The sequence below is a fragment of the Leptidea sinapis genome, chromosome 38 (assembly GCF_905404315.1).
Source record: "Leptidea sinapis chromosome 38, ilLepSina1.1, whole genome shotgun sequence".
NCBI lineage: Eukaryota > Metazoa > Arthropoda > Insecta > Lepidoptera > Pieridae > Leptidea > Leptidea sinapis.
The window spans coordinates 2,639,762-2,653,693 of NC_066302.1; the positions used below are offsets into that span (position 1 = coordinate 2,639,762).

The 13,932-nt window shown below is 35.5% G+C and overlaps 1 protein-coding gene across 5 annotated transcripts in view; it reads right to left on the reverse strand.

The window, feature by feature from the left end:
* LOC126975890 (nephrin-like) overlaps positions 1-13,932 on the reverse strand; it is a 271,190-nt gene that overhangs the window by 13,336 nt on the left and 243,922 nt on the right. For all 5 annotated transcript variants that reach the window (XM_050823993.1, XM_050823991.1, XM_050823994.1 and 2 more), the window contains exons 12-15: positions 9,387-9,609; positions 7,425-7,640; positions 3,737-3,865; positions 2,986-3,078 (exon numbers count right to left, since the gene is read on the reverse strand). In XM_050823993.1, the coding sequence (XP_050679950.1) occupies positions 2,986-3,078; positions 3,737-3,865; positions 7,425-7,640; positions 9,387-9,609 (661 nt within the window). The remainder of the gene's footprint in view (positions 1-2,985; positions 3,079-3,736; positions 3,866-7,424; positions 7,641-9,386; positions 9,610-13,932) is intronic.

The following is a 13,932-nucleotide window of genomic DNA, read 5'->3' on the forward strand; positions in this document are numbered from 1 at the left end:
TCTTGTAATATTTTTGAACCTGACTCATACCAATGCCTAGGCTTGCCCGTATCTGCTGATAGATCACTCTCTTATCATCCTCTATGATGCGTCGCACAGCACTGATGTTATCTTCAGTAGTCGCTGTTAAAGGACGTCACTCACGCGGATCATCATTGAGATTGCTACGTCCACGCTTAAACTCGTTAAACCAATTGTAAATAGTGGCACGAGATGGGTTTATTTAGAAATACCAATCGCAGCCTATCATAGCTTTGTTGTTGAGTAAGCCCACAACGAAAGTCATAATAAATCATTGACTGAAAATTCACGTGTAATAAAAGTATTAGATTTGCCGCCAATTCACAAAAATAAATGACAAATGATTGCAATATACTGTATTAGGTTACCAAAGAGTTCTGAAATTGAAATACAAAAAAAATTTTCATTGGCAATGTTTGTAACTGCCAGTTCCAATGTAATTATTTCATTTTACGAATTGTCAAACCGTAATAAATTCTCTCATAAAAATATGTCCACACAAGACAAATATTGGAAATAAAAATATTTATGGGTCGCCAATCCAAATAAAAACTATACTTTTTCTAAAGTTGGACTAAACTGCACTCCATGGAGTAATCTCCATTAAAATCCGTTCACTAGTTTAGCAGTTCGCTGGTTACAAACATCACGACACTTAAGTAATTATTTTGATTTTAACTGTAACTTGAACAGACATATTATTTGGAAAAATATTATTTATTATTATACAAGTTTAAACCATAATTAATTCAAATTGATCGCATATTAACCTGAGGCTCCGTTGCACAGGAAGGCTTCTAGATTACTGTGTTTCGGTCTGAAGGGCGCCGTAGCTAGTGAAATTACTGGAAAAATTAGACTTAACATCTTATGTCTCAAGGTGACGAGCACAATTGTAGTGCCGCTCAGAATTTTCGGGTTTTTTAGAATCCTGAGCGACACTGCTTTGTAATGGGAAGGGCGTATCAATTACCATCAGCTGAACGTCCTTTACGTGTCGTCCTTTATTGTCATAAAATAAATATTTAAATGAAGAACATATGTATGTGTTATAATGAGCCTTTTTTGAGAAAAATTTGTCTCATAATAATGATTTATTAGCGTCTATCTTACCATTATATTCAAGCTTGTTAAAAGTCCTCTCCTAAGACTTTGCTCGATTGTTAAGTCTACTGTAATGAATGGTTACAAATTATAAGCCTCTTGGTATATTTTTTGTACAATATTTATTTTAATAAAACAATTTCAAGTTCAAAAGTTTCACTCAGACAAACAAACAATGGATGGATTACAAATTAGGACTGAAGGAAAATTATTTATACCTGTTCCGAGATTTCATTGAAGCCATTTTAAAGAAGACTTAACTTTTACTTTAATAAAGATATAAAAATTTAATAAATCATATTTAATGGACATTAAATTAACGAATTTTAGGACCTTGTAGTGCAAGGTAAGTTGCAACTAATATTACATGTATTTTTTTGATGTTTTTTTATTAAAAAAATATTACAATATTAAAAAAATACATGTAATATTAGTAAAAAAAATAAGGGACGTCACGAGTAGGACGTCCAACTGATGGTAATTGATACGCCCTGCCTATTAGCCAAAAATTCTGAGTGGCACTACAATTGCGCTCGTTACCTTGAGACATAGGGTGTTAAGTCTCATTTGTCCAGTAATTTCACTAGCTACCCTTCAAACCGAAAGAAAAGATATATTACCACATTACTGCTTCACGGGAGAAATGCGCGCCGTTGTGTTACACATAAAAAAATAGAGATTAACATAAATAAAACGGTCATCCAATTTAAAGTGATTCAGTATCTGTCTGTCAATACTTACACTAGCAAAATATTTTTCTTTTGCATTATTATAATAATATAACATATTAAATGACTTATCTACTGAAAAAAACCGCAAACAAAGAAGTATCAATAGAAGCTAAAGCTAAGAAAACAAGTTCCTCGTTAATATCATTAAGTGAAAAATAAACTAAACTTGGCTTGTAATACAATTAAGATAGAAAAACGCTTCGAGCCTGAGTCCACTAATAAGCTTACTGTTTCATTGAAGGTCTTGTATTGTCAGTAGTAATTACTTTGCAGCAAATCAAAGATATAGCAGACAAATAGTAATTAGTTTAAATAAAGACTTTTATTATATATTGAAGTAGGTATTTTTTTATGGAATTGAAGGACAAACGAGCGTACGGGTCACCTGGTGTTAAGTGATCACCGCCGCCCACATTCTCTTGCAACACAATAGGAATCACAAGAGCGTTGCCGGCCTTTAAGGAAGATGTACCCGCTATTTTTGAAGGTACCCATGTCGTATCGTACCGGAAACACCGCACAAGGAAGCTCATTCCACAGCTTTGTAGCACGTGGAAGAAAGCTCCTTGAAAACCGCACTGTGGAGGACCGCCACACATCCAGATGGTGGGGATGATATCCTAACTTGTGGCGTGTCGTACCACAGAAGATGAATTATTATTAAAATTATTAAATTTTTTTACAACGCGTAATCTAAACACAAATGATATTGTATATATTTAAAATTTAAAATTACTTACACAAACAAATACAGTCTTAGCGTGTGTCATCTACCGCATTTATCACGGGTAGTGTTCCGAAGAGCTATTTCACCTGATTGATTCCTGTCGCTGAATTCCATCTTCCACAAATAAGGATATCATCCCCACCATCTGGATATGTGGCGGTCCTCTACAGTGCGGTTTTCAATGAGCTTTCTTAAGTGTACTACGCCTCCTTGTGCGGTGTTTCCGGGATGATACGACATGGGTATCTTCAAAAAAGCGCGTTCACCCACTTTAAAGGCCGGCAACGCTCCGCTGTTTCCTCTGGTGTTGCAAGAGAGGGTGAACCTTACCCTCGTTTGGGGCTCCTTTTCCATAAAAAAAAATACGTAAAATTTAATACCAAGAATGAAAAGTTATTGTACCTTTACTAAGCGGTATTAAATCTGGATTGCAATCATCAGGTGTATTCCTCTTTTGTAGCGATGTTTTCTGGTTTTTGGATGACTGCATCGAAACTGAAACAAAATCTTGATTTATCCAGTTATCTTTAGTAATATTATCTCAAAATAGTAGGTCAATAATATACGTCTATAACAATTTAACTCTTAATAAACTGATATACAAAGTTCTTAATTAATTATTTAGATACTAGAAAAAGTTTTTATTATAATTGAGCCTCATGGCCGTTTGGCTCCTCTTATATAAAAAAAATATAATGGTGATCTTTACTGTCAAATTTAACGTTTCTAAAGTCATGCTATTTCTTATTTTGAGATGGAACGAACAGATAACAATAGAGCCGCTTTACATAAGGAAGACCATCTTATTATACAAATTAATTTTGTAACCAAAATTTATGAAGAAAGGTCCGAACCCGCGACCTCTCGGGTTCCATCCGAGCGCTCTTACTAACTGAGCCAACCACATGATAGACGCATGATTCTTAAACCTTGGTATTTCTTTGGTTTTGGGTGGTTGACATCCTGCTCAAGCCTAATAACAGCATATTAGAAATTTGACTTGAGATGTCGCTCTTTCAAATCTAAACGATTTATTATTTTTATAGTCATATGAACAATCGTAATTAGTACTACGTAATAGTAACTACTTTTAAGTCAGATAATAACTATAATAACACAACAACTATCATATTTATTTTGTCTCATATCTTACCTTCATAGTTCGTAGAGTGATGTTTAAATCTCGTCGCGATGAGTGCTAGACACAGGATGATCGCAACAGTGATTGCGGCGCCCAGAACTCCACCGACCGCCCAGTTCACCTCCCATGCTTCTTGTGCTTCTGTGCAGTAGAAAGTATTTCTTCATTAATAATAATAATATCAACACACTTTTTACACAAATTATCTTGCCCCAAGTTAAGCATATATAGCCTGTGTTATGGGTTACAAGACAACGATATATTTTGATACAATATTCTTACTTAAACATACATAAATTCATATAAACATACATAAACACATTTAAAAATCCATGACTCGGAAAGAAAACATCCATATTCATCATATAATTCTTGCACCTACCGGGATTCGAACCCGGGACCTCTAGCTTAGTAGGTAGGATCGCTAACCACTCGGCTATACACGTCGTCATTACATGTAACACTGCATAAATAGGCATAAAAGGCATTTATTTTCTCAAAATTTATTCCTTTAGAATTCTTTTTGATGTCATTTCTAATTTACTAGACATTATTACCGCTTCGGAAACAAATGGCGCTCTGAGGGAGAAGAAGCGGCGCAAGAAACTAGATTATGGGTACCAAAACGGCGCCTATTTCTGCCGTGAAGCAGTAATGTGTAAACATTACTATGTTTCAATCTGAACAGCAGAATTTTTGAGTTTTTCAAGAATCCTGAGCAGCACTCCATTTTCATGGGCGGGACGTATAAATTGACATCAGCCGAACGTTTTGCTCTTCTCGTCCTTTCTTTTCATAAAAGAAAAACTAATAATTGTAAATGCCAAGTCGTATCAATTTTGGAGAACTGTAATTTATTCTACAAAGTAGCTGTACGAGGCAAAACGTTTCTCACAAAGCGCGTGGCTGTAGAATGGTATTCGTCAACATATTGCGGTAGATAGATTCAAATGAACACTAATATCAAAGAGGATGTAAATACAAGGAAATAAGAGGTGGGATGCCTAAGTAAAATAGAGATTTAGTGAAGTATGAAACGTGCTCTGAGATTTGACATAAGTTTGAAATAGTAATTACAATTGGGCGACGAAGTATTATCCGGCTAAGTTTGAAAGCGATCAGTTGCTTAAAATATATTGGATTTCGGCTCCTATGGCTATCTCCATTTTTTACAAGATTATAGCCGACATCTGTCAATCTATCAATGACTGCACGTTTCACATAATCGAGTGAATCGCTTATTTTTAGAGAACTTTTGCTAGGCTGACTAATTTATCTAAATATAGCTGCCATATCTTCAAACGTTTAACGGTGGATTTCAGAAAATATAAGTAAATATCTTAAATAAGCTCAAACTCTATCAAAATACCACAACATCGCTTGTTTGAACCGCCATAAACCATAATATAAGTAATATAAGCATCGATTGAATAACGGCTGGGTTAATATATAAAAAATATTTCATTCATTATCAACGTGAATTGAAAATAATTAAGACCGGATCATCATTATTCACTGTCATAATTAAAACGGGCAAGATGGCTTTATGCCAGCAGCAACTTTGTAAACTGATTTTGTTGAATTCGTAAGCTTTTTAAGTGCTGAAAATGGATTAAAAATATATCTGACAAACTGAATGATCAACCTGTACATTTGCCCGCGTTATTTTTTCGATTATTTACTAGAAGTTAAATCACATACGTTATTTTTTTAAGTATATTTAAAAATAAAATGTAACTTTTACCCAAAAATCTAATGCAAAAACACAGTTACAACTACACGAGTTTTAATCCTTTAAAAGTGTTTTATTTATTATATTTAAATATTGTGTTGTTTCCGGGATAATACGACAGAGGTCTGCACAAAAAGCGCATAAACCTTCCTTAAAGGCCGGCAACGCTCCTATAACTCCTCTGGTGACCCGCAAGATCGTTTGTCCTCATTTGCCATAAAAAAATATTTTAAAATAGTCTCGCAGCAATATACTGTAAAAACTACAGAACATTGTAATGATAATAAATAGTTTTTATATAGGTATAAAAATAGATAACTAATCGAAAGCCATTTTTAAGAATAGACTAATAATTCATATTAATTTACAGAATATATTTGCTGTAAAGACAAACCTTTCTCGTAAATATGTAAGATTTTTACCTAAGAGTGTTTCTAGCAAATTTTCACTTTTCTAATAGAAATAGATACTTGTTTTATGAATTTTATTATGGAATATATAATAGAATCCGAAGGTATTACGGGTAAGTGAGTACCCTCGGTTATCATCACTACAATCTAAAACGTAACTATTACAATTAATAAATTATGTGTACTTTATTTATTGATTCAAAGGCCAGAGGTAATTTGTTGCACAAGTTAAATTCAATAATATTCCTTGTCAAAATCTTGACCCTACATATACAAGTCAACTCATAGAATTTATATTTTCAATTATATTGTCATCTTATTAGGTCTCAAGGTGACGAGCGCAATCGCCGTTCAGAATTTTTAGGTTTTACAATAATCCTGAGCAGCACTGTATTGTAATGGGCAGGGTATATCAATTACCATCAGCTGAACGTCCTGCTCGTCTCGTCCCTTATTGTCATAAAAAATAAAATACACAATTTGACTCAAACATCATTTGCATGCAATATAATCAGAAACCGTTTTCTACATTTGTGTAGGGCTAGCCTAAGAAATTGATGCAATCTTGTTTGTAGAATCCTTAATAAGCAAAGCAAAGCTCATATGATATGCTACGGTGCAACTTCAAAGAGCCGTTCCTTTATACGCTTTAAGGAATCCTTAAATTCACATGTTCAAGTTTCTTGTATCAGATTGATTGGGATGGTATCATAACTATGTCAGTTGTCAGTCTATCGACGCAGTTTAAATTGCTGTCTCTTTGAGGATGTGCATATGAAATGATGTAAGTTAAATATTATATGTGGGAGCATTGTGCCTTCAGAATTCCTTAATTTAATAGAATTTTATATGCTAGTTCGAAAACAATATTGCATACACCAGGCAAAAATGTTCATGCACTAACATAGCCAAAATGATTGCGAAATTGAAGTGGCAGTGGGCAGGGCACATAGTTCGACGGACAGATGGCCTGTGGGGCCGAAAAGTCTTCGAATGGTGACCACGTTCCGGAAGACGCAGTGTTTGTAAGCCCACCACAAGATTTTGTTTACGGGAATATTCTCGACAATGGAAGTTCTTTGCAGGAATGCATCAGCTTTGCAGATTCACTTTCTGTTTTAATTATTTGTGTACGCATATTTCTTTTTATTATTATTTATTGAATTTTACCGTCACAGCGTTGTTACTATTGCCGAGTGCAATCAACACTATGAGAAAGTAATTACGATATTTTTGTTGTTCCTTGCTTCATTTTCTAAGAAAATACTATCAATCAATAACTTTAACTTCCGAAATCGGCAGTGCCCAAGGGCACTCGATTTCAGATACAACAAAACCGAAGATGCCGTACGGCACACTATTCCTTCGCCAAGTTCGGACCCTTATTTTGTTTATAAGATGGTTTATTTTGCATGGTTTTATAGCTTGTTGCACACTCAAAGCATCCATATTATAAATAATCTATTAATTCTCGTAAAATACTACGCATTGAAAGAACGCTGCGCGTGCGCCAAAACCACGCCATTCTGCGGCATACCGCGCGCAAGAAAATATTTACCTGTTCTAGGAGCTAATCTAGGCGCGGTCTCAACAGTAAAACTAATGTGTTCCGAGCGTCCCCTTGAATTTGCAGCATAGACCACTATCTTGAGGTGTCTTTTTGCGCCAAGTCTTCTCAAATTCCAAACTGTGGCTGTATTCGTTGAGTTAACTACCAGGCCCTCATTAGCCCATACCTCTGCAATGTATGTGCATGAAAGGCCTCCTTCGTAACCTGAAATAAAATTAATATTAAGCATTTCCTTCTTTTAATGACATGAACAATTTAGCCAATCAAATATCTTATTAAATTATTAAAACTTTATTTATTAACATGGTTTTACTCGTGGTTAATCAGTGTGGGTGCCGACTAGTTTCGGACCATTCGAACCTGAACCTTCATCATGGTGAGTAGGTAAGTGCCCCGTAGTGGGTTCGCCCAACTAATTTTTTATTTATTGTTATTTTTTATATAACTTTCATTCAAATTCAAATATTTTTATTCGAAATAGGATATAAAATCACTTGAAAATCAAAAACCCATTCCAAAAGGCACGCCTCAGACCTTACAAGAACGGGTGCAAAAAATCTCAGTGGAGTTTTTTTTTTTTATAAAATTTTGGTAAATTGTCTCAGCAGTTTTAATTTAATTAATACTAAAATATATTACAATTTTGAATAAATTTACTACTGCAATGATATTGCAAGAAGCAAAAATTACGTGGAAAAACTATAAATGTTATAAAATATATTATATTGGATGAGAATGTGTATGTTTTTTTTTATTTTTCAGTTTATTTTTTTGTTTTCATTTGTATTAACAATATATGTTTTTAAATCTTAATAATTAAAGTTAAGATGGGCATAAAAATATTGTATTTTCTATATATCTCGTCGTACTGAAAAGTTTAATATTCCTTTCTTCTAAGTGTATTTCTTTAATTTTTGTTAAACTTTTTTTTTTCATCTAGGTATTATTATGTAACCAACCCGTGGGGTTTCACTAAAAATTAATTTAGTGCTGTACTTTGCAATTGTGAATATGTAGTGTGAGAAATGTTTGTAATCTCAAAGAAATAAAATAAAATACAAACACTTCTAGAAGAAAAAAACACAGTCTAAAATTTTAACTGACAATAATATTATGTTAGCATTAGACTGAAATACTACCATAAAAACCATAGAAAAGCTTAGAGATTCTACTTTCATCAATAAAAGTTTTGTAGCACGCATTGAGAAGGCTTCATCATTGACCTCTCCATAGCCTCTTTCTACGTGTACTTCACATGGGTCTGAGAGTTTTCCGTCCTAAACAATCATAATATTCGAAAAAGTTTTGTATTTAAGTCAGGTCAAATTTATTCGCATTACGGATTCTAGTTCATTATATACGTGTTAAATTATTTTGTTGAAACCAGTTATTATTATGATAACTTATCTGTTGACTATATCTTATGTATGTAAGTTAGTAACATCAATCAATGGATCACTTGGCGTTGCGTAGAGATGTCGCTTCATTGTGTGTCTTCTACCGCATTTAGCACGGGGAGTGTTCCGAAGAGCTGGTTCACCTGATTCCTACCGCCTAATAAGGATATCATCCCTACCATCTGGATGTGTGGCAGTACTCCACAATGCGGTTTTCAAGGAGCTTTCTTCCACGTGCTACGAAGCTGTGGAATGAGCTTTCTTGTGCTGTGTTTCCGGGTGGATAAAACATATGTACCTTCAAAAAATTGTGATTTCTCTGGTGTTGCAAGAGAATGTGGGCGGCGGTGATCACTTAGCACCAGATTACCTTTTCCACAAAAAAATGAAATCATGAAGTTCGTGAACAGGACGTGTCCATTCAAGCAGAATTATTCTGATGGATTTATGAAGTTCCTGGATATGCGATATTAAAATTTTCAATCTAATCATTTAATTTCCACTTCTTTACAAACTTCCTCTTTCAATATCAGCTTCAATAGAATCAACTTACCTATCAAACATATCAAATCTAGAGAATCATCTGTCAAGTTGTAAACGGTACAGTTGTGGGGGGGTTCAGGATGGGTAGCTGGTAACAAGGTGTACACACACGGGGCAACTTGTTGCCCAGCTAGATTGGTTGCCCGACACGCTAGTGTACCGTAGTCAACGTCTGATACCGGAATATATTTTAATATTGATATTCCATCTTTAGAGTTGACTGTGAACCGCTCCTGTAATAATCAATAAACATTATAATGATGTTGATATTTAGTAGGAAAATTGGTGAACTCAATATCTGCTTTTCTTTTTTTCTTTAGGCCTTTATTTTCTCAAAATTAACTCCTTTAGAATTCTTTTTGATGTCATTTCTAATATACTACATACTACTTCCACTTAAAAAAAAAATGGCGCTCTGAGTGAGAAGAAGCGGCGCAAGAAAATCTCCAAACATTCTTTCTTTGCGCTCTTTTTAATAAAACATTCATTATTGTACTGTCATTGTTATTGCTTTAAAATAATCATAATCTAGTCCCAGGCTGTCGGATCACTTAGATATTCAGCTGAGGAGTAGTAGAATTTACGACAGCGCCATTTTTTAATAAAATATTTAAATTTATGTTTAGATAATGCCTTAGGTCAAGTTGTTAGACTTATTGATGCCAAATATTATAAGATTTTATCATTTACCACCATTTTTTCTATTATAATATTCACTTAACCAACGTAGATAGTTATTATTTTAATATTCATTGAAATAATATTATGAAAGACGGGAAACATAACATAAAGGGAAACAGCGCAAATTTACGAAGAGTTAACATGTTTTTAATTGAATTTTATCAGAATAAAATATAATGTTATTAGTTTTAAATTTGTCGGGGGCATAAAATTATCAAATTGCCTTTGTTTATCTTTATGTCTATATAACAATTTGTTTAGATTTGAATAAGCGAACTCTCAAGTCATTTTCCTAATAATATGCAAGCAGGTTATCATTTCTTATTATTTTATCTTTACATCTTTTTTCGTATGATAAGAATGGATGACAATTTTTAGTTTTAAAATCTTTGAAGTTGTCTTAATAATATTATCTTTATTGATAGAAGATGAAGGATCTAACGAGTCTGAAGTAGATAACGACATGATTAATTTTATAGTTGCACAGTTTGATAACTTTCACGTGGAATAATTACACATATTAAATTTGTAAACAAAATTTATAAACAATGCGGGGCTCCAACCCACGACCTCTAGCGTTCCGTGCGAGTGCTTTTCCACTAAGCCCAACCGTTTGAGTGGCGTATCGTTGATAGATCTTGTATCTTCTAATTAATCCCAGAAGTTAGGGCTATAGCTTTAAAAATAATAACTCATCGAGTTTAACAAGATATGCAAGTTTTATCAACGATACGGGCTTAGTAGAAAGAGCGCTCGCACGGAACGCTAGAGGTCACGGTTTCGAGTCCCGGAGCGGACACCGAGGCTGGAGTCTCAGTCTTTGAAAGAGTAGGTTTAAAAATAAAGTAAGTTTATTTCTAGAAGTATCAACTCGTAATGGTGGATCCTTGGTACGTCAGCAGCATAATACATGTAATATCCTTATTGTACCTCAATTTTAGGAAATCGTCACGCTAGCATTAATCAAGTCATCCGCTGGGCATTAGCCGCTCTTTATATACCAATTGTTTAAAGAGCCAAATGGAAAAAAATTCGCTTTGGATAGCAAGGCTGATCCGTTGACCGAGATATTTTCAGAAGCCTTATTGAGCACGGAGATAGTATTTTGCACATTCTCCGCGCCTCTAGGCCCAACGGGCCATGTGTCTCGACACCAAACGGCACAAAGATGTATGACTCACTGAAACCAACATATTTGCGACGCTTGCCGTCTTTGCCAGTCAAAACAGCAGCCCCAGCACCAACTGACGTAACTTGGACATGAGAGTATCGACGCAAGTCGCATCCCACATCAACGCCCTGCCCCGTGCCCAAGCCACCAGCGTCCTTCAATCAGGACTGTTGGTATATACATCTTGGTTAGTCCACAATTCCAGTGGGAGGCTCCTTTGCACAATATGCCGACTAGATTATGGGTACCACAATGACGCCTATTTCTGCCGTGATGCAGTAATGTGTAAGCATTACTGTGTTTACTGAAGGGCGCCGTAGCTAGTGAAATTAATGGGCAAATGAGACTTAACATCTAATGTCTCAAGGTGACGAGCGCAGATGTAGTGCTGCTTAGAATTTTTGGGTATTTCAAGAATTATGAGCATCGCATCAATTACCATCAATAGAAGGTCCTACTCGTCTCGTCCCATATTGTTAAAAAAATAAAATAAATAGTGCATTTAATTCTACAATAGAATAGTACTGTAAATGTAATGTACATAATATTCTCCGATTTAGATAATTTTACAAACATACAGAAATAAATTGAAAAGGATAATTAACACAAATGCTTCATCAAATATAAAAAAATACCCTACTCAATAATATTGTACTCTCTCGGGCCGAATTGAAGAAATCAAGATGTATTCCCTCGGCAACATTCCTCGAGGAAGGCATTAACGTGTAAAGTTCTGGAAAAGGTTTTTTCACTCGTCTATCTTATGTTAGACCTTTTGAATGAACGATTTATTCCAACACACTACTTTGAATTTTATTCATAATAACCCCACGGTCCGTTTTCGATGGATACAGTTGAGAGCTGGGTAAACATTACTTTGTATGCAATGGATGCCCGATTTCTCCATATATTTGCGTAAACACAAATCAAAAATGTCCAGTGGAGTGTATAACAACCTTTTATTTTTATAAGGGTCGTGATTGGGATGGAAAACTAAATTGTAACCGGGGTTTCTCTGAAGTGTTAAACGAAATTATACTATGCTTTATGATAACTTCAAAGAGTTCCGAGCCATATTGTAAGTAATTTATGATTATTATAGAACACTTCGCAAACTATGGGCCTTATGAGAAAGCTCATAGTCGCTCAGAGGGCAATGGAGAGGGCTATGTTCAGAGTTTCCTTCCGAGATCGAATCAGAAGTGAGGAGATCCGCAGGAGGATCCATAGGTACCTACATGGTTCAAATGATTGCGAAACTGAAGTAGCAGTGGGCAGGGCACATAGTTCGACGGACAGATGGTCCGGAAGACGCAGTGTTCATATGCTTATGAAAAAAAAAATCTTTGGGGGAGGCCTTTGTCCAGCTGTGGACTTCTTCCGGCAGATGATGATGATGGTAGAACACCTAAACAACACATAAACAAAAGCAACCTATTTTAATCCTTACACGGAATGTTGAACTAAGAATAGTCAAACTTTAAGAACATGCTACTTGTAACAAAAAAATCTGAGCGGCACTACAATATACGTTAAGTCTTATTTGCCCAGTAATTTCACTAGCTACGGTGCCCTTCGGACCGACACACAATAATGTTTACACATTACTGCTTCACGGCAAAAATAGGTGCCGTTGTATTACCCACAATCTAGCCGGCATCCTGTGCATAGGAGCCTTCCTCTGGTAACCAGCAAGTCATCACAACCACCTTTTGATCACGACTTTAAGTTCAAGTTATTGTTAGACAGACTATGAACATATTTAAAGCAGAGGATATACTACAGTGTTCCTCCATGAGACCAGCAACAAATCAGTTTTGGACTGGTGCCAATTTGGTACTTCAAATGCTACTTATAATAATCTGCACGTCAAAGCCAATTTGGCTTCGAAGAAGCTGGGCGTCATAAATTGAGTACGGCAATACATGGACTATTGCTGTCATTTCTGGTCTGGCGCACCCAAGTATCAGCTCAATCTATTTGACCGTCTGTAACGCAGAGCAACTCGAATTGTCGGGGACCCAGAGATATGAGAACGGGTGGATCATTTGGCGTTGCGTAGATGCGTCGCTTCATTTTGTGTCGTCTACCGCAATTTTCACGAGGAGAATTCCGAAGAGCTGTCTCACCTGATTGCTGCCGCTAAATTCCACGTTTGCACGACACGCCACAAAATAGGATAATATCATCTCCACCATCTGGATGCGTGGCGGGCCTCCACAGTGGGCTTTTCAAGGAGCTTTCTTCCACGTACTACAAAGCTGTGGAATGAGCTTCCTTGTGCGGTGTCTCCGGGGCGATACCACATAGGTACTTTCAAAAAACTCACGTACACCTTCCTTAAAGGCCGGCAACGTTCCTCTGATACCTCTGGTGTTGCATGAAAATGTGGGCGGCGGTGATCACTTAATACCAGGTGACCCGTACGCTCATTTGTCCCCGTTTTTCTATTAAAAATATCTTTGAATGCTATTTAATCAATATAATTATAATGTTGGTGCTGTTTCTAGAAATGTAATAGAATTTGAAATGTTGAGTCGAGCATGAATAAGCCTCAACTACCTGATAAATAAATAATATTGAATAAATATTGACACACTTTTACACAAATTATCTTGCCCCAAACTAGGCATAGCCTGTTCTATGTGTACAAGACAACGATATATTTAATACAATATACTTACCTAAGGATACATAAATACTT